Source organism: Hyperolius riggenbachi, chromosome 3, assembly GCF_040937935.1.
Source record: "Hyperolius riggenbachi isolate aHypRig1 chromosome 3, aHypRig1.pri, whole genome shotgun sequence".
Taxonomy (NCBI): Eukaryota; Metazoa; Chordata; class Amphibia; order Anura; family Hyperoliidae; genus Hyperolius; species Hyperolius riggenbachi.
This window is the reverse complement of record NC_090648.1, coordinates 30,361,692-30,376,668: the sequence shown is the minus strand read 5'-3', so window position 1 is coordinate 30,376,668 and position 14,977 is coordinate 30,361,692. Positions and strand designations below refer to the sequence as shown.

The window sequence follows — 14,977 nt, the reverse complement described above, 5'->3', positions numbered from 1 at the left end:
CGCAGTAGGGAGCCTGTGAGGTTACGAAAATACACTTTTACTCCAACCCAGGGGTAGATTTGCCACCATCTCTGTTTTCTATCAGCCCAGAGAAAACTGCTAACTGGCTATAGACCTGTGAAACAAACAACCGGTTAAAACTGTGCAATTCCTATCTATCTATCAAAACAGTAGCGTCCCTTCGGAAGTTTAGGTCTCGTCTGTGTATACTGAATAGAAGGTTTTACTGAGAGGTAAAGACCTTTTAGAAAGCCTTTATTTGTTACAATATAAATAATTAATATATACAGACAATCGTGAACAATTAAACGATGAGAGACAGTGATAACACAGTACATAAAAGAAAAAGGGATAAAAAGAACGAATACTTATGATTCTGTGGAAAGTCCGTTCGGGAAAAGACAAAGTTCCTTTGTTGCAGTTAGTTCGCAATATGGCCGAACCACATGGCCGTTGCTCCGCCTGCAAGATGGCCACTGCTATTTCCCCAAGCAGTGGCAGTCTTTTCGGTATGATGGAAAGTGGGGGAATTGGCTGGGGGTCCTCATGCAATCAGTTTTGAGCACTGACATTTCTGGGCGGAGTCTCAAGCTCAGCCCAGGGGCGTGTCAGGCAGTGAGTTCTCAGGGGAGGAACTTCCAGCCATCCACAAAATATGTCCAATTTCATACCCCGCCGGGGTTTTGTCGCACATGCAAACCGATTTCATATTCAGATTGGGCTGAGAATACACGTTCATAGGACATCAAACTTGCAATATTTGGGGCGCACGGGGACCCCATTATTCATATCTCAGCCCCTGCTCGGGTTACCTGGCTATGTCTAGTATCACCATATTCTACAGAATTAGGGAAACAAAATTATGTAATTTTCATATTCCTCCCATGGATGGTATTTGCAAAATGTGACAAAGTTATCAACACCATGCATTCCATACTCAGTCTAGTCGGTGCCGTCAAGACTGGGAGGAATGTAGGTGTCAATAGACCTCATGCTGGGCTAGCTTCCCCTGTTGAATAGACTCTGTTGGTATTTCAGCTCTGCCCAATTAGCACATTAGTGTCACCAGAGCTTTTCCGGGAGCCTTAACAGGATTTCTTGCTAAACCAGGTTGCTTTAGCCATATGCTAACGCAGGCCCATTCAGCCCTCATGGCAAAAGGGGGGGGGGAAGGCAGGAAGGAAAAACTTCTATTTTAAAAATAAAGAATGTCAGTTTTCCGATCACGGTTGCGATCGGACAATCGGCCGCGAATCCTCGGACGACTGGGCGTCGCCCGGCGTCACACCTCTCGCTTCTCCTCCTACTCTGACTGCTGTTAGTGTAAACACACAGTACAAACATGCTGCCCCTGTAATCTCTGCACCTGATTCAAGTGTTTCACCTTGCTTCATGAGAGAACCGGCCCTGATAATGTCATAGCAGTGGATAGAGGTAATAGTAGCAACAGACCTCCCTGTTAATGTCACTGGGGTTTAACCTCACTTCACACTGCAAGACAGATATAGTTACACCGGCCAACAGAAAATCCTACATGTTTCACCCCCCAAATTTGGGGTTTTGTCAGGGGATCATTAAAGTGAACCAGAGATGAAAATAAACTAATGAGATAAACTATTGGATCTGTCCTTCTACTCCTAAAAATTACTCTTTTAGATATCTCAAGGTTTTATTTTATGTATAAACATTTACAACACAGATTTAATGTTTCATAGTCTCTGCTCAATTGCAGTGTCTCAAGAGTCCCAGAGTGAAGTACATGAACTATTGACCTTTTTATCTTTTCCCCTTCAAGTAACAAGCCCGGGTATCTGCTTAGGAAAATGTATTATAGCTGTAATTTGTTATAAGTGAGCCGATTGAGTCCTGACTGGAGAAAAACTGTCAGTTCCATAGCTAATTATACACTCTTTCAGGCAGGGTAAAAAGAAAAGGAGCAAAACATAAACACAGAACATACAACACAGAGCTTTTCTCCTGGCGGACTCAAAGCGCCAGAGCTGCAGCCACTAGGACGCGCTCTATAGGCAGTAGAAGTGTTAGTGAGACTGGCCCAAGGTCTCCTACTGAATAGGTGCTGGCTTACTGAACAGGCAGGGCTGAGATTCGAACCCTTACTCCATTCAGCCACATAAGTGTCTGTATGCTTGCCACTGTGCATACACACGTCTATCTCATCATGTCACATGTCATCTCTGGTGCTGAAGTGCCCTGTGATAAAGTGTAAAAGTCTATCTATAAAGAAAACATTACATCATATCACACAACAAAATGACAGCCTTCCGGCTCTTATAGCAACCAACCAACTAATTCGATCATTGTTTTGTAACGTCCTATGGTTTTAACAAAGTTATTAACCGCTTGCGTACCAGCAGTCTCTGGCCCCTTAACCTCCCTGGCGGTAAGCCCGAGCTGAGCTCGGGCTATGCCGCGCAGGAGGATTTCTCCGCATCTATTGGGGCGATTCGCCCCATTTAAAGTGCTGTGTGCGTAGCCAGCACTTTGCTAGCCACGCGCACAGCTTGATCGCCGCCGCTCTGCGGCGATCGGCCGCACGCAGCGGCGAAGGAGGGCCTCCCCCCGCCAGAGCCCTGCGCTGCCCGGACCAATGAGTTCCGGGCAGCGCTATGGGCCGGATCGGATGCGCCTGGCGTCAGGACGTCCATGACGTCATCCCGATCGTCGCCATGGCGACAGGAGAAGCCAAAAAGGGGAACGCGTTATATACGCGCTCCCCTGTTTGCTATTAGTGCCGGCGACGATCGCACTAGAGGGACACATGCGCCCTCTAGTGGTGTTTCATGTAGCTACCACTCTGGTAGCTTTACATGAAACAAACAAAAAAAATAAATTAAAAAAAAAAAAAGGATTTTTGCCCATGTGGCAAAAAAAATTAACCGCCAGGGAGGTTAAGGACCAGAGACTGCTGGTACCCCAAAACGGTGCTTACCGACGAATCGCTGCACATACCCGCCACTCTTGCAGGTCACAACGCTCTCCCATCGCCGCAGGATCCACTTTCTGTCATCGCTATGACTGCAGAGCTCTGTGTGCAGGTCAGGAGACGCTTTCATTGGCTTCTGACCCTGTCCATCAATATAAGCCAATGGGATTGTCTTACGGTGGTCATGTGGTCAGGAGCAGGGCCGGGCTGAGGCAGAGAGAGGCTCCAGCCTCAGGGCGCAGTGTAGGAGGGGGTGCACAACTTGTGTTTGAAGCAGAGAGACATAAGAAAAGGGGATAAATGGCAGTGACTGCAAGCCAGATAACTAGAGATGAAGGTGTTGGGGGCCCTGGGGCACCTCTTACTGATAGCAATCAGTGTGTGACAGCTGGGGTGGGAGGGAAGGAGGGGCGCACTTTGGTGTCTCAGCCTTGGGTGCTGGAGGCCCTTGCCCCGGCTCTGGTCAGGAGCCCATGAAATCAACTCCTGACCGGCTCACAGAGCTCTGCTATCTTATAGACGAAGAGCGAGTGAACTGCGGCGGGAAGATAGAGACGCTATCGTCGGTAATGGCGGGGGCACTCATTTCTGAATCAGTAAATTCTACGTCCTGTCACAGCCACAGCACCACCTGCAGGAAGTAGATTTGTACTGCTTCGGTCCGGAAGCAGTTAAAAGTTAAGTTTTAGACCTTCGGACTCCTAACGTAGATTGGACTCGATTCACAAAAGAGTGATAACTCAGTTAGCATGCCTAAAAGCTTTTATTCATTGCGCGCAAAGTTTAGCGATGCGCGGTGCACGCGAAATGGCGCACCAGGTGCGACTATAAACCAGCTGCCTCTAAAACGTCGCACCGGGTGCGCCTGAAACGTCTCGGGCGCACCTGGTGCAATGTTTTAGGGGCACCTGGTGCACCGTTATAATCGCACCCGATGCAACGTTTCATGCGAGGTGTGCAGCGCTAAACTTTACACACACAAACTTTTTGCGCGCGTATTAGCGTGCGCAAAGTCTCTTTAGGTATGCTAAGGGGCTTTTCACAGGCGTGCTAACACTTAGCACCCTTTTGTGAATCAAGCCCATTGTCTCTTGTGTAAATATGACCATGGTGTTGGGATCCTGTTGTAGTATGTCACTAGAAGAAATATCAGTTGTAGAAACAGGACCCCTGATTCAGGAGAAAGCACTTACATTATTCTTCTTCCGGCAGTCTCCGCACATCACCCCCATGAGGCTGTTGATGATCTGAATGGCGCACAGTACGAACTCTATGGATGAAATCGCCAGCAGAATGGAGAAGAGGACAATGTGCCAGAGGACAATGTTTGGAGGCTGGGTGCAAAGGTTCCATGAGGTCTTGTTAGTGAGGTAACTATTTCTAATAAAACAACAAAAAACAGGGTGCATAATAAACCACACAAAAATAAATAAATTAGATGCAAAATCTGCCCTATCCTAGTTAGGTCTCATGTCACACATTTTAGCAGTGGCAAGAATGACAATGGTCTTGATGGCCTATTGTGGGAAGACGTCTCTGTTGAGGCATGAGACAGGTTCTTGGGGGCAAAGCAGATCATCTGGGTGTGTTTTTTGTCCTCTAGAAATGTAAACCGTCATCATGGCCACCCATGTTAAATCAGAGAATTGGCTAGACCCGGTAATTTGTTCTTTTGTGGCACCCAAAGAGGAGATAACAGCAGGCATGGTGGCTAATTGTGGCACAGAGAATGTTCATTAATAGCTACGGTGGGGAAGTCTGGAGCATCGGAGGCAGCACAGAGAATGTTAACTACCGGATGAAGCCGGGCACTGGAGGAGAGAGTGGTGGGAAAGCTCCATACATTGCTGGGAACTTTGGAGGTGGACAATAGCGGCTGTCGGCTGAGCTCAGTGATGGTGCTGCTGCTGGAGTAACTGGGGAGGATACTGATGCCGCTGGGGCCAGGGAGGATGTTGGCGCTGTGGAAGAGAAGATGGAACTTCAGTTTGAGGCTGGAGGAGCATGAGCGTGGTGTGCAGAGTGCCCAGGAGATTGGCAAGCAGAGTGCTGGGGCCACTCCACGTGGTGCTGGAGGCTAGTGTTAGGCATAGATGGGGGAATGTTTGTGTGAGGATTGCATAAGATAGGCGATAGTGGAACATCAGTAACATTACCGATATTTTACTATCGACAACAGGTCATAGCAGACGATTGGTAAAATTACTGATATTCTACTATTGGTAATATATCACACCCATTTTACTTTCTATCACTTTTATGGCTGTCTCACACGGGTATCTGGAGCAGAAGTGGCAGCGGCGGCATTTGGCAACCTTAAGCGGCGGTTCCCAGTGTTTTGTCATTGTGTTCTGACACCAGTAGGGGGACCTAAATTGCCAAACGTAACCGATCCTGGACACTTCACATAGCATCCAGGACGTGACGATGGGAACTACCACAACATTTACGTGAACAACGGGAAGAGCCAGTACCATCGTTTAAAAAACACTTCCATTCATTTGAATGGAAGCAGTTGATCATTTTAAAATGACAAACCACTGAAATCGCCAAAAACCTCCGCGTTTCGTCATCGTGTGAACCGTGCCTTACATGAACGCCCTAGGGGAGGAGAAGGTTGCACACTACTGCATTACGGGAAATTTGTTTGCACTGTGGTCCCTGAGTTGAGGTACACTCTAAAGTGCGTGACATGGGGCCCAATCCAATTCCCTTTTTCTCCTAGGAGATCATTTTCTTCTTTGTTCTTCTTTGTTTAAAATAACGTTATCAACCTGCAATTAAAAAAGTACCAAAAAGTAGTGTGAAAAAAGTACTGTAAAAATTATTCTGAGTATTTTCTTGCTTGCTGGTGAGCTTAAAAGGCATTATATTTATAATGTAAAAATATCACCTAGGAGAAAACGTAGGAGAAACAGTTAATTGCATATAGGCCCTTGTATCTTACTCCATCTCCTTGAAGTGGTACTTCCAGTTGGATTTTTGTTCGGGGTCGGCGAAGTTACACAGCGGCCCATCATTGAGAGCTACTCCGGAGACGGCCAAACAATAAAAGCTCCCAAGACCTCCGAAGATAGAAGAGATCATGGATCGCAACATCTGAAATGCAAGGTGGCAGAAAAATTACAGAACATTTCAATTCAGCATTTGTTCCTTTAATTCATACATCAAGTAACAAATATACTGTACATTGGTGTACACAGCAGGTGACACTATTAAATATTGTACTTCAACAGCAGTTTGTAGCTGCTGCTTCAGCATAGATCCCGTCACTGTCACCTGACTCCGCCCATCCTTTCCTTCTCTGTGGCCAGCACTGCGGCTCAGCAAGCATCCTCAGACGTCAGGATGAATCCAAAATGAAAGAGAGGGGTGGAAATGGGCAGAGATTCTGTACGCACACATGCACGCATGCACGCACGCACGCACACTCTCTGTACACACACACTCACACAGTTCCCAGGTGTGTACAGAATCTCTGCCCATTTCCACCCCTCTCTTTCATTTTGGATTCATCCGCACGTCTGAGGATGCTTGCTGACCCGCAGTGCTGGCCACAGAGAAGGAGAGGGTGGGCGGAGTCAGGTGACGGACCAAAGGCCAGCTTCTAGCAACAGTGGAGTCCAGTGTTCAGCTTTTTTTTCTCCTATTCGGAGTAGGGGTCGCTCTAGAGCATACATGTCAAACTTCGGTCTGCAGGCCAAATCTGGCCCACAGAGCCATTGAATTTGGTCCCCAAATGGTTTCCCCACTTTGCATTATGTTTGACCCAGTCTAGATCACCAGAGAAGCCATATTGGAGGTGATGCACTAGATCACTTGGGAACTGTATAGAGGAGAGTGGGGGTCACTAGACACCAGGGACCTGTATAGGTGAGTGAGGGGCCACTAGACACCTGGTAATTGTAGAGTGTAAAGATGGGGCCACTAGAGACACCTGGGAACTGTATAGAAGATGAAGGAGGGCCATTAGACACTAGGGAACTGCATGAGGGGTGCACTAGACACCAAGGAACTGTATAGGTGAGTGAGGGGCCACTAGACACCTGGTAATTGTAGAGTGTAAAGATGGGGCCACTAGAGACACCTGGGAACTGTATAGAAGATGGAGGGCCACTAGACACTAGGGAACTGTATAGAAGATGAAGGAGGGCCACTAGACACTAGGAAACTGCATAGGGGAGGGAGGAGGACCACTAGACACCAGGGAACTGCATAGGCGAGGGAGGAGGACCACTAGACACCAGGGAACTGCATAGGGGAGGGAGGATGACCACTAGACACCAGGGAACTGCATGAGGGGTGCACTAGACACCAAGGAACTGCATGGGGTAGGGAGCAGGCCACTAGACATTGAGGTTGGCCCGCAACTTGGCCCCAGGGATCAATTTCAACCCACTTTGTACTCGAGTTTGACACCCTTGCTCTAGAGATAGTGCTCTCTAGCCAGCGATCTGTGAGTGTGTAGGAGGGACAGGTGCGGCTTCCTATGTAAAACAGTACTGCGAGAGGGAGACAAAGAAGAAAAAAAGCACACACTGTAACAGAGCAGAGGTCATGTGAACAGGCTAATGCCCAATGTAAAGCATTCTCAACTATTAAGATAGGCTGGAAAATACAATACATACAGGCTGCCATTAATCGTAAGTGACTCCCACTTTAGCCGGGGACAGAGCTGCGGAGCCGTGAGATGCATAAACTGTGCTGGAGGCCGCAATAATGTGCTGGAAACAGTTAAAGGGGACCTGAACTCTTGCACAGGACACAAGGAAAACAGAGAGAGATGCACCCTGTGAGTTTTTAGAGAGCAGTGCCTGTCTAATTCTGCCTCATCTGTAAGTAATCACAAGTGTAATTTGATCTCTCAGCTGTGTTAGCTCAGAAATTTGGCAGCCTTGGCAATCACAGCTAATATGTAAACACAGGAAGTTAATCCTTTATCTGCTTCTGTGAAAGCAGGAAGTAGACACACTGCAGATTTATTGCAGGAGTGCTGTAAGCTGTAACAAAGAAATATTTTCCTTAACAATTATTATGCTGTTGCTTATCATTTAGAGCAGAGAGGAAGTACTGAGTTCAGGTCCACTTTAAATACTTTTATGGTAGCCATAAATAAGGCCAGTTGATTATTATAATCAGATTCGGATGAAAATTGGTGCCGCCCGATCGACAATGCGACCAATTTCGGGCCAAAACTGGTCACATATATCGTTTGGACATGCTGCAAAATGTCGGATCGCCGTGGTCGATTGGGTGCACGGCGGTAACGGCGACCGATATCGGGACGAGCGACATACGCAGTGAAACCCCGGTGCTGTTCCCCTAATGTATAACTGTGTATGTAATCTGTGCATTTATACATCACCTGTCCTGTGCCGCGGTGCCCGTCTGTCTTCTGAATCCCCCGCTCTTCCATAGCCGCATATATGCCGCCGGCGCATAGCACGGCAGTGGCGTGTGTGCAGCTATAGAGGAGAGGAGGATTCAGAAGACGGACAGGCACCATACACATTTATACACTAGATCAGGGGTCAGGAACCTTTTTGTCAGATCCATAAACGCCACATATTTTAAAATGTAATTCCGTGAGAGCCATACAATATGTTTCAAACTGGGACAGTAGGGCTCACGTCCCTGTTGCATTGGTGATGTGTACACAGTTGATCCGCCAGGCAGCGGAAGCGTCAGACGCGTCTTCAGCTTCTCTTGGGTTTCAGCAACATCAGCAAATTCCCTGAGAGCCAGACAGGAGAAATACCGACTAACAGCTTGTACAATTAGCAAGTTGACTCGGGGGTTGATTCACTTTGTAGGAAGAGATCCCTCTCACTTTGGCCCAATAGGCTGCCTGTCACTTGACAGGCAGCCTATTGGGCCAAAGTCCGGGGCTCTCGTCCTACAAAGTCACTGGACCTGACAGGTTCTAGAGTGGGTCAATTTCCTTTTTGGGTAGCTCGAGTAAGTTAGTAGTGCATGCTACAGCAGTAGCGTGCCTACTTTGAAAATGTTACTTGCGCTGTCACACTAAGCTGTGCTGCTTGAGCAGTGTAGCTTAGTGAATCAACCCCTACTGATTTGTCTGTGAGCCAGATGTAGCCATCAAAAGAGCCACATCTGGCTCCCGAGCCATAGGTTCCCTACCCCTGCATTAGGGGACAACGGCAAGGTGGCAGATGCAGCATGCTTGGCCAATTCCCTAGAGATCTCATGCTGAAATTTGCTCGGGAATCGGCCTGCGGTGTATGGGTGGCCGACAGATCTCTGTCTAATCAGATTGGACCAGAGAGAGATTTGTCTCTTGGTAGCTCCTGCCCAACCTCACTAGACGTACGGCGTCGGCTACCTTTATCTTTCCACACGCACTGTCAGAGGATATGCTGGTACTACTGAGCGCAGTCTGCCAGACATTCTCACATCACTGTGTGCATCACAAGCTGCTATTGAAGCCTTCAGCTGAGTATCTTCATCTCACAGCTTCTCTGCTCAGGACATTGCCACCAGCCCGGTCCCCTGCTTAAAGGGGAACTTCAGCCTAAACAAACATACTGTCATTAAAAGAACAAGTGACACCCATGCTAACCTAGAAATAGAAAACACATATATAAGTAGATAAATACTACTTCTACTTACATAACAGATGTATTGTGCTATCCACAATATTCTAGGCAGCGGCCATCTTGCCAAGCTAATGCTGACATCATATCCTCCCTGACTCTTGCTTCTCCCCCCCCCCCTTCTCTTGTTCATTGTGTATTCATTAGCTGCCCTCCTCCCAGAGTCTTCAGACACTCCCACTGAGGTGTATACTAGGAACTACACTGTCTTATCCTCCAATCGCTGAGTAACCTCAGCCTTGCTTGTAAACACAAGTGAGCAGAGGGAGTTTCTGATGAACAGCTAGGCAGGAAAATAAATGGGAGAGGAGGAATATATTATAGATAAAAAGATTCCCCAGCATTCAACTGTTTGGCACCGACTACTAAAGGGCCAGTGATCCTTAAGTAAGTGATAACTCCAAATCATAACAGCAGAAAAAGTTTTGCAAGTTTTGAATGCAGGATTAGCATCTTTATCACTTAATACACTCAGACCAGTTGCTGTTGAAATTTGATTTTTATGGTGACAATACCGCTTTAAGTTACATTAGTTATGTTAATTAAAATAGATAGGTGATATAATCTCTTACCCACCCTGTTTTAAACAAACAAACAAACAAACACAGAACATTTATATCGCGCTTTTCTCCTGGCGGACTCAAAGCGCCAGAGCTGCAGCCACTAGGACGCGCTCTATAGGCAGTAGCAGTGTTAGAGAAACTTGCCCAAGGTCTCCTACTGAATAGGTGCTGGCTTACTGAACAGGCAGAGCCGAGATTCGAACCCAGGTCTCCTGTGTCAGAGGCAGAGCACTTAACCATTACACTATCCAGCCACTGTTTTAAAAGAACAGACAAATGTTTGTGATTTCATGGGGGCAGCCATCTTTTTGGTTGAAAGGAGGTGACGGGGAGCATGAGACACAGTTCCAACTGTCCTGTGTCCTGATCACCCCTCCCCGCCATGAGCGCTAGGCTTCAAATCTCAAATTCAAAATTTAAAAAAACAAATTTGCGCCAAAACAGCAGAAGGAGAACAACAGCATCAGAAATCCCATCATGCTTTGCACAGCATCAGGGGAAAAATGCCCTGGCAGTTTTCTTCTGTACAGCTAAAAATGAGGCTTGGGTAAGAAAAACAAAGTTCTGATGCTGTTAAACTGTTAAAGAAACACCAAGCCTTTTCAGTTCTGCTGAGTAGATTTTTAGTCCGGAGGTTCACTTTAAAGAGGAACTCCAGTGAAAATAATGTAATAAAAAAGTGCTTAATTTTTACAATCATAATGTATAAATGATGTAGTCAGTGTTTACCCATTGTAAAAGCTTTCCTCTCCCTAATTTACATTCTGACATTTATCACATGGTGACATTTTTACTGCTGGCAGGTGATGTCACTGGAAGGAGACACTGCTTGCTTTGTTGGCAGTTGGAAACGGCTGTTATTTCCCACAGTGGAACAAGGCTCCCACAGTGTGATGTCAGCACCATGGTCCTGACATCACACTGTGGGTGGGGTTTCACCACAAAATCATCCATCCAGACCCCCCCCAGATGATCCGTTTGTGAAAAGGAATAGATTTCTCATGGGAAAGGGGGTATCAGCTACTGATTGGGATGAAGTTCAGTCCTTTGTCACGGTTTCTCTTCTAAGTGGGACACAAGCGCAACTGCTGGCAGACCTATGGGTTTTACCAGACCATACAAATAGGCAAGACAGCTCCAAATAGGTCCTTAGTCCTTTTCACTTGATTCCTGTTACAGTCGTCTCCTTCTCCCAGCTTGTTTTCTCCAGCTCTGGCAACCGATATCAAGAGATTATTAGTTCCAAAGTGCAGATCGAGATCCCAGCAACACTGTGTAATCTGGTTTCTTCAATCAAAATGATTTAACCATTTCAGCCCGAGAGCAATTTTCACATATCAGCACTGCTCCCATTCATTTGACACAAACTATATTACTACTTATCACACCTAAATGATCGATATATTGTTTTTTTTCAGGATAAATTAGGCTTTTAGTGGGTGATATTTTTGTTTAGTAATTACCTAATTCTCTTTGCATTTTAAAGGGAAAATATGCAACCCCCCTCCCCCCCCCCCCCCCAACAACCACCACTATTTCTCCATTTACATACATTATAGCTTTACAACGAACAGTGCTAATTATTAGTTAAACCCACACATTTTATTTGCTTATCCATCCTGGTTATTACAATGTGTAGATTATTTTCCTAGTACAATGTATGGTGACAATATTGTATTTGGAAATAAAGGTGTCTTTTTCTGTTTTGTGCTTTTTGCTTTCTCAATGTACACTATCGATGATTACAACACCTTATTTACAAAAACTATAGTAATATACCCTCATGGCATACATATTTAAAAGCCAAGTTCCTAAGGTAACAATATATATATATATTCTTTTATATTCTGTCACTTTGTTTTCATTTTACAAGTCTTTTATTTTGGTACAGAATATGCAAAATGTAATTGCTTTTGATTCAGTTTGTGGCTAAAAAGAATACACAAGACATGGGCCTCAACCCTAAAACTCTCTAAACTCTAATCTGCTACTTATCATGGTTAAAATGTTACCACATACTGTATGCCTCGTGTAAGTTTGCTAAAAGTTTCATAGTAATTTTGAAAATGACTTTTTATGTTGGATTGAGTTCGTCCGTACCTATTTTTTATGTGACGTGGGTCCAAGCTCTAAAACACACCAAAATGCATTCTACAACTCTTCACAATTAAAATAATACCACATGTGTTTCATTTAGTAACAAACTGGTGGTGCGCTCTCCACAACTACACAGCTTGCATTAAGTGAACCTATTTTAGCAGGGCCCCTGCATCATTTACCTTCAGGGCAATTTTGAAGGGTACAACCCCCTCCCCATAGCAATCCCCACAGCCTAGGGGCCCATGACCCACCCACCCATAAAACAAAGTGTGACCAATATGACCTCCCACCAGCACATAACATAACCACTTGACCACCAGACACCTAATGCTAGGAACCATCTATCCAACACAAAATTGTATGGTGTGTACCTAGCATAACTGCTAACTAGTAACCAGTACAACTGCCACTTACAAGTACACTATTTACCTGCATACAGTATTTTACTTCTGGAAATATTCCTGAAGAAGGGGACTGGTTCCCCCGAAAGCTTGTATAACTAAACGTAATCATTTAGCCATCAAAAGGTATTACTTTAACAAAACTTGTTTTTTTGCTAACATTTTACTATAATTGCACTATGACGTACCCGGCATCGGTTACCACAGCAACCTTCTCCACAGCAGCCTTTGCCCCCGGCCCGGATGGCATTGCAGGATGGGCACAGCATCTGCGTAGACATGAGAAAAGCATTAGAAAGATTGTCTTGGATAATTTATCTGCTTTGCTTTACACTGGCATAAAAGCAGCCACCGGGCCCCATGGCAAAAGGTTTGATGGGGCCCTCGGCTTGAGACACTTTGAAGCAATGATTCCCTCCTTCTTTCTCTTTGGTGAATATGTGTATGGATACGGCAAAGTATGTCCAGATAGAGGGCATTTGTCAGTATTGTTGGAGAGGGAGATTGCGTGTAGGATGGTTTCTGGAAATAAGTTTATTTAAAGGACAACTGAAGTGAGAAGACTATGGAGGCTGCCATATTTATTTCCTTTTAAACAATCCCAGTTGCCTGGCAGCCCTGCTGGTCTATTTGGCTGCAGGAGTGTCTGAATCACACCAGAAACAAGCATGCAGCTAATCTTGTCAGATCTTACAATAATGTCAGAAACACCCGATCTGCTGCATGCTTGTTCAGGGGCTATGGCTAAAAGTATTAGAGGCAGAGGATCAGCAGGGCAGCCAGGCAACTGGTATTGCTTAAAAGGAAATAAATATTTCATATTCGTCTTATGTCAGTTGTCCCTTAAAGGGACTCCGAGCTCTACTTAAAAAGTAAAATAGTACTCACCGGGGGCTTTCTTTAGTCCAGCGCTGGTCGGGAGGTCCCACGACGGCGTCCTGGCTCCTCTCCTAGGCCCCGCTCCGGAACGGGCGACACTCTGCTGAGTGTCGGGCTGTTCCTTCCGCGTATGACGCGGCTGACGTCACACGCCGGCCGCCGTGATGACGCGAGGCGGCCGGCGTGTGACGTCAGCCGCGTCATACGCGGAAGAAGGAGCCCGACACTCAGCAGAGTGTCGCCCGGGCTGCCGCCGTCCAGCCATTCCGGAGCGGGGCCTAGGAGAGGAGCCAGGACGCCGTCGTGGGACCTCCCGACCAGCGCTGGACTAAAGAAAGCCCCCGGTGAGTACTATTTTACTTTTTAAGTAGAGCTCGGAGTCCCTTTAAATGTGAAGGAGGTAGGTTGTAAAATGTCTTGTAGGTAAGAGTCAGTGAATCAAATAACAAAAAAGTGATATTCTACTCACAAATAAACCAGCTCCTCCAATGCCAGCCATCAGCCAGACCTGGAGTGTTATGTGGTCCGTCCATTTGGTCTCCCCATTAGGAAACATCAGCAGGAGGTTGCAAATGATACATATGAACGCCATGGGCAGCAGCGAGAGCCCGACGAAGCGAGAACATTTTCCGGTGCACATGGCGGCAGCACCTCCGGGACAGGCGACCCAACGTGAATCCTCTACAGGTCCGTTGTCAGCCTGCTCCGCTCACTGTATGTTAGCTTAATGATAAGGAGATGGGCAAAGTTCATGAGAGTTATCAGTTCGGGGAAGGGACCAGGCCGACAGGTGAAGCAAGAGGAGGGAGGGAGGGATCGCGGCCAGAGATCAAAGAAAGACGACAAAGACATAATGACTCGTGAAAGTCAAAGAGAGATACCTCCGAAAAATGCCCCCGAAAATCTCAGCGTAACAACAGATGCCTGCAACCCCCCCCCCCCCCCCCCCCACTCTCCTAATACGTGCCTGGGTCCATCCCACGCTTACTCGGATGGTATTTCCCATGCTAGCAGAGAAGTATTTTATCAGGTCAATAAAATGACATCAGCCGTTGTGCACACAGGTGAGATGGAAGAAACGCTAATTAATAACTCTGTACTTTAACCAACTGTGGTCAGGATTAGAGATGGCCCGAACCGTTCGCCGGGCGAATCTCTCTGGGCCTGCGCTGGCCCGTCGGTGCACGTCCTAGGTCGCACTCCTGTTGCCGGGCACTCTCTGCGCATGTGCGTGATGTCGTTCATGACGTCACGCGCAGAAAGTGCCCGGCAACAGGAGCGCGATCTAGGACGCGCACTGTTGGGCCAGCGCAAGCGTACTACTCTGGGTCATAGCGACCCGGAAGTAGTACACGGCCCAGAGATGTTGAGATGTTTGCCGGCGAACCGTTCGCGACATCTCTAGTCAGGATATTTACTGCAGAGATAATAATGGCAGATTTCCTTCACATACAGCACAGCTAGTTTAAAGGACAC

At 46.6% G+C, this 14,977-nt stretch overlaps 1 protein-coding gene across 1 annotated transcript in view; it reads right to left on the bottom strand.

Annotated features, from left to right (window-relative positions):
* TM4SF5 (transmembrane 4 L six family member 5) overlaps positions 1–14,214 on the bottom strand; it is a 30,237-nt gene extending 16,023 nt beyond the window's left edge. The window contains exons 1-4 of the mRNA XM_068272057.1: positions 13,971–14,214; positions 12,811–12,891; positions 5,892–6,043; positions 4,138–4,324 (exon numbers count right to left, since the gene is read on the bottom strand). Of these exons, the coding sequence (XP_068128158.1) occupies positions 4,138–4,324; positions 5,892–6,043; positions 12,811–12,891; positions 13,971–14,141 (591 nt within the window). The 5' untranslated portion in view covers positions 14,142–14,214. The remainder of the gene's footprint in view (positions 1–4,137; positions 4,325–5,891; positions 6,044–12,810; positions 12,892–13,970) is intronic.
* Between the last annotated feature and the right edge of the window lie 763 nt (positions 14,215–14,977).